General features: G+C 35.2%; 1 protein-coding gene across 4 annotated transcripts in view; it reads right to left on the bottom strand.

Moving 5' to 3' along the window:
- FAM169A (family with sequence similarity 169 member A) overlaps window positions 1–13,038 on the bottom strand; it is an 81,345-nt gene that overhangs the window by 40,300 nt on the left and 28,007 nt on the right. For all 4 annotated transcript variants that reach the window (XM_036886080.2, XM_036886081.2, XM_057494326.1 and 1 more), the window contains one exon: window positions 4,881–5,060. In XM_036886080.2, the coding sequence (XP_036741975.2) occupies window positions 4,881–5,060 (180 nt within the window). The remainder of the gene's footprint in view (window positions 1–4,880; window positions 5,061–13,038) is intronic.

Here is a 13,038-nt window from a genome sequence, read left to right as displayed (position 1 = left end):
AATACATCAAAAAGATCATACACCATGACCAAGTGGGATTCATCCCAGGGATGCAAGGATGGTACAACATTCGAAAGTCCATCAACATCATCCATCACATCAACAAAAAGAAAGACAAAAACCACATGATCATCTCCATAGATGGTGAAAGAGCATTTGACAAAGTTCAACATCCGTTCATGATAAAAACTCTCAGCAAAATGGGAATAGAGGGCAAGTACCTCAACATAATAAAGGCCATCTATGATAAACCCACAGCCAACATTATATTCAACAGCGAGAAGCTGAAAGCATTTCTGCTGAGATCGGGAACTAGACAGGGATGCCCACTCTCCCCACTGTTATTTAACATAGTAGTGGAGGTCCTAGCCACGGCAATCAGACAAAATAAAGAAATACAAGGAATCCAGATTGGTAAAGAAGAAGTTAAACTGTCACTATTTGCAGATGACATGATACTGTACATAAAAAACCCTAAAGACTCCACCCCAAAACTACTAGAACTGATATCGGAATACAGCAAAGTTGCAGGATACAAAATCAACATACAGAAATCTGTGGTTTTCCTATACACTAACAATGAACCAACAGAAAGAGAAATCAGGAAAACAACTCCATTCACAATTGCATCAAAAAATATAAACTACCTAGGAATAAACCTAACCAAAGAAGTGAAAGACTTATACTCTGAAAACTACAAGTCACTCTTAAGAGAAATTAAAGGGGACACTAACAGATGGAAACTCATCCCATGCTCGTGGCTAGGGAGAATTAATATCGACAAAATGGCCATCCTGCCCAAAGCAATATACAGATTTGATGCAATCCCTATGAAACTACCAGCAACATTCTTCAATGAACTGGAACAAATAATTCAAAAATTCATATGGAAACACCAAAGACCCCAAATAGCCAAAGCAATCTTGAGAAAGAAGAATAAAGTAGGGGGGAATCTCACTCCCCAACTTCAAGCTCTACCATAAAGCCATAGTAATCAAGACAATTTGGTACTGGCACAAGAACAGAGCCACAGACCAATGGAACAGACTAGAGAATCCAGACATTAATCCAGACATATATGGTCAATTAATATTTGATAAAGGAGCCATGGACATACAATGCCAAAATGACAGTCTCTTCAACAGATGGTGCTGGCAAAACTGGACAGCTACATGTAGGAGAATGAAACTGGACCATTGTCTAACCCAATATACAAAAGTAAACTCAAAATGGATCAAAGACCTGAATGTAAGTCATGAAACCATTAAACTCTTGGAAGAAAACATAGGCAAAAACCTCTTACACATAAACATGAGTGACCTCTTCTTGAACATATCTCCCCGGGCAAGGAAAACAACAGCAAAAATGAACAAGTAGGACTATATTAAGCTGAAAAGCTTCTGTACAGCAAAAGACACCATCAATAGAACAAAAAGGAACCCTACAGTATGGGAGAATATATTTGAAAATGACACATCCGATAAAGTCTTGACGTCCAGAATATATAAAGAGCTCACACGCCTCAACAAACAAAAAACAAATAACCCAATTAAAAAATGGGCAGAGGAACTGAACAGACAGTTCTCCAAAACAGAAATACAGATGGCCAACAGACACATGAAAAGATGCTCCACATCGCTAATTATCAGAGAAATGCAAATTAAAACTACAATGAGGTATCACCTCACACCAGTAAGAATGGCTGCCATCCAAAAGACAAACAACAACAAATGTTGGCGAGGCTGTGGAGAAAGGGGAACCTTCCTACACTGCTGGTGGGAATGTAAATTAATTCAGCCATTGTGGAAAGCAGTATGGAGGTACATCAAAATGCTCAAAACAGACTTAACATTTGACCCAGGAATTGCACTCCTAGGAATTTACCCTAGGAATGCAGCAATCAAGTATGAGAAAGATCAGTGCACCCCTATGTTTATCGCAGCACTATTTACAATAGCCAAGAATTGGAAGCAACCTAAATGTCCATCGATAGATGAATGGATAAAGAAGATGTAGTACATATACACAATGGAATACTACTCAGCCATAAGAAAAGGGCAAATGCAACCATTTGCAGCAACATGGATGGAGCTGGAGGGTATTATGCTCAGTGAAACAAGCCAAGCGGGGAAAGAGAAATACCAAATGATTTCACTCATCTGTGGAATATAAGTACAAAGGAAAAACTGAAGGAACAAAACAGCAGCAGAATCACAGAACTCAAGAATGGACTAACAAGTACCAAGGGGAAAGGGACTGGGGAGGATGGGTGGGTAGGGAGGGATAAGGGGGGGGAGAAGAAGGGGGGTATTAAGATTAGCATACATGGGGGGGTGGGAGAAAGGGGAGCGCTGTACAACACAGAGAAGGCAAGTAGTGATTCTACAACATTTTGCTATGCTGATGGACAGTAACTGTATAGGGGTTTATAGGGGGGACCTGGTATAGGGGAGAGCCTAGAAAACATAATATTCATCATGTAAGTGTAGATTAATGATACAAAAAAAAAAGAAGGCAGTTCCTGTGTGGTGACCTCCAATGAGTTCTACACAAGGGTATAAAGGGCATATAAAAGTGTAGGCAAAGGGCCTGTTTGTGTTTATACAGAGGATCAAAGCCTAACTGGGCTACCCCGAAAATCAACTAGGATACGATATGAAAAAGAACTTCCAACATCAGCACTCTCTGGAAGACTCATGCCAGAAGATGATCATCAAAAAACCCCAACAAAGATCCATGCACTGCTACAGGTGTAGATGCACTCATCCCACCAGTTCCTGGACTTGCCATGGGAATGAAGGAGGAGATATCTAAGCTGGCCTGTGCATACAGTAAAACAACAAATTTGACTGGATCTATAACTGTTGGAACTCAACCAAGAATTAGGAGAAGTGCAAATTGTAGCGCTCCAAAATCTTACAACTACAGACTATTTACTGTTGAAAGAACATATGGGATGTGAACAGTCCCCAGGAATGGGTTGTTTTAATTTGTCTGATTGCTCTCAGACTGTTCAAGTTCAGTTGGACAATACCCACCATATCATAGATAAGTTTTCACAAATGCCTAAGGTGCCTAACTGGTTTTCTTGGTTTCACTGGAGATGGCTGGTAATTACAGGTATGCTTTGGTTATGTAACTATACTCCTATTATGTTAATGTGTGTGCGCAGTTTAATTAGTAGTTTAAAACCTATACATGCTGAAGTTACTCTACAAGAAGATATGTCAAAGAAAAAATCAATCATCCCATGTTTTCTTCCGCCTGCTACTTCTATAGCTTTTCTTCTTCCTTCCTAATTACAACCCTTAAATAGAATTCGTGCTTCATATCAAATTTACCGAGTATCATAATTCTTCCAAGTGGTAAAGATACCTCAAGACAAATGCTGGGCATAGAAGCTACAGGGCATAAATATGCAAAGAAATAAAAAGCTAACCATTTCAAACAATAAGGCTTCTCTCTCACTTACCAACTTTACATTTCCCTGTATGGCTCCGGAAGATGACTGGTTAGCCAGAGACGGGTAAGATTCCTCAAGGGAGGAACAACCTAAGACAGGCACAGTCACAGGGGGGCCATCAGGTGAGAAACTGGGGATCAACAGAGGTGAGGCTTAGAACCTCACCCCCACCCCGTTCTGAGAGAAATCTTCTGCATCTGTGGATGTTTTATTGCCCTTGTCTAGCTTGGATTAACACATAGTCTACAGGCACACACCTGATCATCTACATTTGCTCTCTTACAACACTAAACTATGTTTTCTACCTTTATCTTGTATCTACCTACCATTTCAGCATTTTATTAAAAATAGTAATAATAAAGGGAGAAATGTGGTATCCACATATAAATCAAGTATAAAAATCAAATGAGTATTCATATTTGAACTGTTTATAGTTCATAATGCATGAGCAAAACCGAAAGTTTCTGTGATGACTGCCCTTGTACTGTTCACCATGTAACTCATTCACTATGTAAGAATTTGTTCTCCATGTAAGAACTTGTTTGTTATGCCTCAGAAGATTGGAGACTGACGAAAATTAGGCTTGGGGTGGATTAATGATTGTGCATTGAGCATTGACTCCCCTATACAGAATTTTATTGTTGTTAACAACCATTTGATCAATAAATATGAGAGATGCCCTCAGAACAACAACAACAACAACAAAAAAAAAAGTACACACTTCCAATTGTAAAATAAATAAGTAACTGGGATGTAATGTATAGCATAAGGAATATAGTCAAAATATTGTAACAACTTGGTATGGTGATAGCTGGTACCTAGAATTATCATGTATATAAATGTTGAATCACTGTGTTGTACACCTGAAACTAATGTAATACTGTGTGTCAACTACCCTTCAATAAAAAATAATTATGTACAAAAAAAAAAAAGGCAAGAAGGTAGACACACAAAGGGCTTATAAGATAATTATATCATATGACTCTTCATATGAAATGCTCAGAACAATAAATCCATAGAGACAGAAAATAGATTAGTGGTTCCTAGTGAATTGAGGAATGGGGAAATGAAAAGTGACCACTAATTAGTACAGGGTTTCTTTTTGTAGTAAGGAGAATGTTCTGCAATTAGACAGTGGTTATGGGGGCACAGATGTGAATATACTAAAACCACTGAGTTGTACACTTTAAGAGGGTAAATTTTATGGTATGTGAATTATATTTCCATTTTTTTAAAAAGCTATCACACCCCTGAAAAGCCATATAAATGAGATAACGGCACATTTGCAAAATTAAGCCCAGGAACTAAAGAATTCAAATTATTTAATATTGATATACGCACACTTACAATATTCTATAGAAACAAATCAGAAGTGACACTGACACAAATTTAACATTTTTAACTTAATCCACTTTACCTGTGTACATGAGAGAGGACAGAGGATATCGCAAGCCAAGTGCATCTTCTGTAAAGGAATCAACAAAGTCCTCTAGCATATGAAGCCCAAAATCCTTGCCTCGATATTTCTTTCTTATAAACATTGTATCAAGAACTGGCAGCTGGTAGCTTTGGGTAAGAAATGAGGCACATATGCTTCCTGCAGTCATAAAAAACAGAAACCCAACAATATTTCACATTAAAAGACCATATACGTACACACATTTACAGAACATGAGTTAACAGTCTTTCCAAAAATGATTTATTCCTATATAAAGAATTTTAAAGAATGTATAAATTTTATAAAATAAAATGCTTTCCAGCTGCTATTATACATCATAATGTACACATGTGATAATGAGAGCTGTGTATTTTGTTTGCCATCAATAACATCTAGACAAATAAGTATTACCATTTTAAGAACTACATAGTTGAATATATGTCTTGCCTACGGTTTTCAGCCCCCAGGGCAAGTTCACCATGGATTCAGTGAGACTAAGAAATGACAACAGAATATTCTTGGGGTGAAAGGCTTTATACCCAGCTTTATTCTCATGGTGGTAGGTCAAGCACTAGAATAACATGTGCATCCAGCAGTCTGCAGGTCCATAATCCACCTCTGTCTCTGGCACTGCCCAGAGCACTGGGCAGAGCTCTTAATATAGTGACTCAGTCATTAATAGCTCATTGCCTATGGGTGGGGGAGCATTAGCTTAGCAGTAGGCCAATTACATCATCAAGTAGTTTAGGGTCAGGTGATGATCCTGGCCATAGGAACTTCCATTTTCCCTACAATATCTATCACTGTTTATAGACTTATACAACTTTAAAATTCATCGACTACTATTCAAATTAAAGGAGTATTTGATTATTGTATATAATTTGTAATATATGAAGTATCTAATCCCAACCTTAGTACCTGAACGTTCACCATTTCCCTTTACTTTTTCTCTAGTGAAGTCTGAATTTTATATACTTAGTGAAGTCTGAATTTTATATATATGATGACAAAAGTTAATTAGTTTTTCACATTGTTAAGGACTAAGGATTAGGACTAATTGAGAATATCTGTCTTAGAAATGATTAAGTCAGTAATCTTTTTGCTGTGAACATACTACTTAAAATATCTTGTATGTTTAAGGTTAAACAGAAGAAATAATTTGAAGCAATATCTAAGTATGCCTCTCATTATACAGCTGTACTGATTTTTCTTTTAAGAACCCTGATTCGGGTTTTGACTCTCCAAATGGATGTGTTAGCTCCTTTAATATTAATATCTTAAAGTTTAGGGCATCCAATTTTCTATTAACTTTAATATTTATTCATAATTATCAATTTTCTACTCTTTTTGTTCTCAAATAAAATAATCTATTCTCAGATGATTCATGTAATTTTGGATAATCTTAAACAAAATTTTGGTTAATAAACATCTCACAAATTGACTTTTGCCAATTATATAACTTGATGAGTTAATCGATATAAAGACTTTTTTTACTTCAACCAAATGATTTGTTTTTTATGATTAAATTGGAGAATTTCAGCAACTTTTTGTAATAGTCTCCAAGGCTATCAACTAATTTAAATTTAGAATAGGTAATGCCTATTGTTATATACTTAGATTTTAACTGCTGACATTCAGGATATTTCTAAAGGTCAAAGTATCTTATATAGTTGACTATAATTAATAATATTGTATACTTGAAATTTGCTAAATAAGAAGGTGTATCTTAAGTGTTATCATAACACACATAAAAAAGAAAATGGTAACTGTGAGGCAGTAGACATGTTAATTCAAGAAATTTTAGTGAATATTTCATAATGTGTAAGTGTATCATATCATCAAGTTGTACATCTTAAATAAATATAACTTTTAATTGTCAATTATACTCAATAAAGCTGAAATAAATACATTTCTCACACAAGTCTAACAGGTAGTCTCACCAACAAGCTACTATGACCACTTAAGTTTTTAATGTGTTGAAATCAGGGTTTTCTCATAACTGCTAAAAGTGATTAAGAAATTAAAAGACATTATTTTGAAAGTAGTAGCAGTTCAAAGGACAAAGTGAAAGTGAGGAAAGAAAGCACTACATACTTCTAGTTCTCAATACAAAGTCTGTCCATAAGTATTGTGCATGCTTAAGTTTTCTTACAAAAGAATACTAAGTTTAGGAAGGAAATTTCCTACAATTTTTTTTTCCACATAAACATTCCTTTTAGTAGAGAAAAGCTAAATTCCAACACCTATAATAGCATTAAGTGGTAAATTTAGGAAACTAGTACTGTTCATGAAGTTTAGAGCTCTTCTACTATTTACGTGCCATGCACATATTCATTTCAAAAAAATAAAGGGCAAAAAAACTTCCCATGTTACCAGAGTTTCTTCAGACATTTCAACAGCTGCAAAAGATAGCACAATTGCCTAGGAAAGCAAAAACCACAATCTACCACCTTAGATGAAGTTTTCATTAAATTTATTGACTGAAATGAAGTTAAATTTAGCATTGCACATGGTAGACTGAATATCTGTATTCCTCAAAGTTCTATCTTTAGCCACCTTCTCTTTCTATGTGCTCTCTCTGGGTAATCTCACCAACTTCCAAATCTCCTACCATTTATCCAAATGCTGATAACCACTAATCTTTACTTTCTGTAATGAATGAGACTTATTTCAAGACCAAGAATGGAAGAGATCATATAAAGGTAAATACAAACCATATGATCATTTCAATATATGGAGAAAAAGCTTTTGACAAAATCCAGTATCCTTCATGATAAAAATATTCAATGTCTTCAACCTGATAAAGGGATCAATGAAACCCACAGGTAACATCACACTTAATGATGAAAGACTGGATATGTCCACCTAAAAATTAGGAAGACAAAAATGTTCACGCTCACTTCTCTTCAACATTGTACTGGAGGTTGTAGCCAGGGCAATTAGGCAAGAAAAGGAAATAAAAGGCACTCAGATTGGAAAGAAAGGAGCTAAACTATATTCACAGATGGCATGATCTTGTATACAAGAAAAATCTTGTATACAAAAAAAAATTTATTAAAACTAGTAAGTTCAGCAAGATTGCAGGATGCAAGATCAATATACAAAAATCAACTGTATTTCTATAACCAGCAATGAATAATCTAAAAATTAAGAAAACAATTCCAATTACATTAATATCAACAAATAATAAAATTCTTTGGAATAAATTTAACAAAAGAAGTGTAAAAATTGTATACTGAAAACTAGAAACATTGGTATAACAAAATTAAAGAATACATAAATAAATGGAAATAGATCCCATGTTCATGGATAGGAAGACTTAACATTGTTAAGATGTCTAATAGTCCTCAAATTGACCTACATATTCAAAATCCCAGCTGGATTTTTTGCAAATTGACAAGGTGATTCTAAAATTTTATGGAAATACAAAAGACCACAAATAGCCAAAACAATTCTAACAAAGAAGAACAAGTTAGAAGACTCAGGAAAACTTACAAAGGCACAGTAATCAAAACAGTGTCGTACTAGCACAAAAATAGATAAAGAGATCAATAGACTAGAATTGAGGGTTCAGAAACACAACCTCATATTTATGGTCAACTGATTTTCAACAGGAGTTTTAAGGCAACTCTACGGGAAAAAAATAGTCTTTTCCACGAATGGTGCTGGGAAAATGAGATATCCACATACTCAAAAGAGTAATGTTGGACTTCCTCACATCATATACAAAAGTTAACTACAAGTGGATCATTAACCTAAATCTGAGTGCTAAAACTATAGAACTCTTAAAAGAAAACATGGTGGTAAATCTTCCACCTGCATGTCTCCTAACAAACACTTATCTGCTGTCTATTATTACAGATTAGCTTACTTGAAATTTTATAAAATGGAATCATAAAGTATATACATTTTTTTTAGTCTGGGTTCTTCCACTCAACATAGTTGTTTTGAGGTCCATTCTATTATAATTCACATTATCATAAAATTCACCCTTTAAAGTGATTTTTAGCTTGTTCATAAAGTTGCACAACCATTACCACTATCTAATTCCATAACATTTTCATCACCTCAAAAAGAACTGTATACCCATTAGCAGTCACTCCTCAGTTCCCTTACCCATAATCCCTAGAAACCATCGATCTACTTTCTGTCTGGATTATTTATCTTCAATTTTTAAAAATCTTTTATTGTGTTAAGAACACATATGATCTACTCTCAACAGATTTTTAAGTATAGAATACAATATTGTTAACTATAGGCATAAAGTTATACAGCAGATATCTAAAATTTACTCATCGTTCATCACTGAAGCTTTAAACCTATTAATTAGCAATTCCCCATTTCTCCCTCCCTTTGCCCTTGGTAACCACTGTTCTGTTCTCTGTTTCTATGAGTCTGAATATCTTAGATAGATCACATAATTGCAATCATGCAGCTACCGTCCTTCTGTGAGTGGTTTATTTCACTTAGCAAAATGTCCTCAGGTTCACTCACATTGTTCCAGGACTTATTTTTTTTAAGGCTGAATGTATTTCATTATATACATACATATATATATATAAAATACACACACACACACACACACCACATTTTCTTTATCCATTTATCCACTGATGGACATTTAGGTTATTACCACATCTTGGCTATTGTGAAAAGTACTACAATGAATATGGGATTACTAGTATCTCTTTGGGATCCTCATTTCCATTCTTTTGGATAAATATCCAGATATAGGATTGCTGGATCATATAGTAGTTCTATCTTTAATTTTTTGAGGAAACTCCATGCTATTTTTCATAGGGGTTGCACCATTTAGCATTCCCATAACAGTGTACAAGGGTTCCAATTTTCTATATTCTCACCAACACTTGTCTTTTTGTTTTAACAGTCACCTGACAGGTATGAAGTAATACCTTGATGTAGTTTTGATTTGCATTTTCTCGATCATTAGTGATGTTGAACATTTTCTGCTACATCTATTGGCCACTTGTATGTCTTCTTTGGAGAAATGTCTATTCAAATACTTAGTTATAATCAGCTTTTATTTGCCTTTTTATTATCAAGTTATAAGCATTCTTTCTATACTCTGGATACAAGCCCTCTATTAGATAAATAATTTGGAAAAATTTTCTTCCATTTTGTGAGTTGTATTATAACAAACCAAACAGGGAAGCTTAACATAAGAAGTTTCATTTTTGCTTAACTAACAGTCTTAAACAGGTGTTCCTATAAGTGGATGGCTTTCTGACAATCATCTGGCAACTGTTTCAGTTACCTGATGTTGCCAAGCAAACCAGACCAAAATGTATTGGCTTCAAACAAAAATATATCACTTCATTATTAATCACCCCTCATACGGTATCACATAGGGCACTGGAACAGTGAAAGGTCCAAATGGCTTCACTCCCCCAGCAGGCAGTTTATACTGACTGCTGACTGGAAGCACAGCTGGGCTTCCCAGCTGGCTCCTCAGTTCTTTTCAATGTAACTGTTTGGGCTTCCTCACCACATGGTGGTCTTGTGGAAGTTTTATTACTTACATGGTGACTAACTATTGAGAGTACTAACATGGAAACTGACAGGCCTTAAGATTTAGCACAATGTCAGTTGCACTCTATTCTAAATGGTTAAAGTGAGTCACAGGGCCAGCCCAGATTCAAGCAGGGCACACAAGAACATAAATACTACACAAGGAAGCATGGTTCACTGGGAGCCACCACAGTGACAGACTACCACAGGAACTCAGGTTCCTTCTATCTTGTGGCTTCCCCATCCCCTAGGTTCTCAAGAGTCTTTTGCATTCAGAATACAGATGTGGAAAAAAAATGCATCTTAACGACTTTGATTAAATACTTAATGTGATTAAATGCTTAATCACATTACCCTTACATAAAATTCTTTGATAGCTTCCTTGCCAATAAGATAAAATTCCGTATTTCATTACTAGTCACATAGTTCCACCTAGTTGTGAAAGTGAATAGAAAATATGATCCTGGATTGGACAGCTGCTGTTAAAAGACTAATATATAGAAAAGAAATCACAAATATTGGTGGACAACTACATCCTCAGCCAATTTTCCCCTTTCTCTTACCTCCAAATCAATTAACATTTCCTTTTTAACTGTCAGGAAGTCAATGATCACATCTCAGCAGATAATAATACCTTTTGCTGGCAGACTCCCTCCATAGTAATTTTGATTACCTCAGGTTGTTTTCTGTAATTTGTATCTTCATACCAATACTCACAAACAGACATACTTTGACTGATCTCATCCACATTTTAAAGTTACATTGACTTCTGTGGCCTACATAAATATCCACATTTCCCTCATGTGATCCGACTTATATTTTTAACTGCATATCTCTACTATGTCCCATAGGAAAATTGAACTTTAGGTGTCAAAACTGAACTCAAGTATTACTAAATCCACCTCCTTCTGTATTCCCAGTCTTAGTTAACAGCTTCCCATCTGTTAAAAGATGGGAAAGGCACCCAGCCAAAACCCTCAACATTCATCAACTGTTCTTCCCCTTCCCTTCTAGAAAACAGACAATGGAGTCACGATATTCTGTCTTCCAAACATCTCCTCTCAATGTTTCCTTGTCTATCCCTACAGCCACTTCCCTGGTGTTGGTGTTTCCTTCAACAGGACTTCTAAAACAGTTCTTTTAATTGACTTCCCTAACTTCAGAATTTCCCTACCCATCACCAAGTTCTGCAAAAATTATCTCCCGAAAATACTTTAATCACATTACCCCCACATAAAGTCTTTGATAGCTTCCTTGCCAATAACATAAAAATCCAAATTTCAATATGGCATTTAAGACTCTTCACAAGAGGACCTCCATCTTCACCTCTCCCCACTCCATAATCCCTACCCTTTAGTCCACCAGCTTTATTCAGGATGGCATACCAAATACACCATGAACTTTCATAACTCTGTACCTTCTTTCATATATGTATATTCTATTCATAAGTTCATTAAGAATATTCTTTTCCTTTCCCCCATCTCTGTCTACTGACATCCTATTACTCTTCAAAGCCACTTTTAAATATTTCTCAATGATACCTTCCTCCAGCTAAAATTAACTGCTCTACTCTTCAAGGACTACTACTGTAGATACTTCAAATATAGTACTTATCCAACTGAATTATGATTAATTGTTTACCGACTGTAGTTTTCTGTCTCATGTACTAGATTTTTGGTGCTTTGAGGGCTGAACCCATGACCAGAAATCTTTGTCTCCACTGTGAATGGAGTCAGCCCCATCTCCAAAAAACAGAACCCTACTGGAAAGCATATATGCTTTTTCAGATGGCTAAAACTTCATTTGAAAGCAAAGTAGCCACTTCATTCCCCAGTGATACATTTCAGGTAGCCACAGCGTAGTGTAGGTCTCCCCTATGCCTTAGCTCCTTTCCTTAAAAAAAAGCATTATACATGAACAAAACCGAAAGCTTCTGTGATGACTGCCCTTGCACTGTTCACCATGTAACTTATTCACTATGTAAGAATTTGTACTCCATGTAAGAATTTGTTCGTTATGCATCAGAAGATTGGAGACTGACAAAAATTAGGCTTGGGGTGGATTAATGATTGTGCATTGAGTATTGACCCCCCTATACAGAAATTTATTGTTGTTAACAACTATTTGATCAATAAATATGAGAGATGCCCTCACAAAATATATATATATATATATATATATATATATATATATATATAAACACACTTCCAATTGTAAAATAAATAAGTAACCAGGATGTAATGTATAGCATAAGGAATATAGTCAAAATATTGTAACAACTTGGTATGGTGATAGCTGGTACCTAGAATTATCATGTATATAAATGTTGAATCACTGTGTTGTACACCTGAAACTAATGTAATGTAATACTGTTGTCAACTACCCTTCAATAAAAAAAATAAAAAAAAAGAAATGAACTCTAAAGAATATTTTTCTGAAAAATACCAGGTCACATGGGGACAACCTTTGGCTGAAATATTTTTACCATATTTAATCCGCTTTGATTAAAAAAACATTATCAGGTTTACCTTTTAGTTTCTTATTTGTTCATATTCAAAATGTCAAACATACATAAAAGAAAATGTATAATTTTAAAAAAAAGCATTAT

The sequence above is a fragment of the Manis pentadactyla genome, chromosome 2 (genome assembly GCF_030020395.1).
Source record: "Manis pentadactyla isolate mManPen7 chromosome 2, mManPen7.hap1, whole genome shotgun sequence".
NCBI classification, from domain to species: Eukaryota; Metazoa; Chordata; class Mammalia; order Pholidota; family Manidae; genus Manis; species Manis pentadactyla.
The sequence above is the reverse complement of the archived record's forward strand: the minus strand, read 5'-3'. Positions and strand labels throughout refer to the sequence as shown.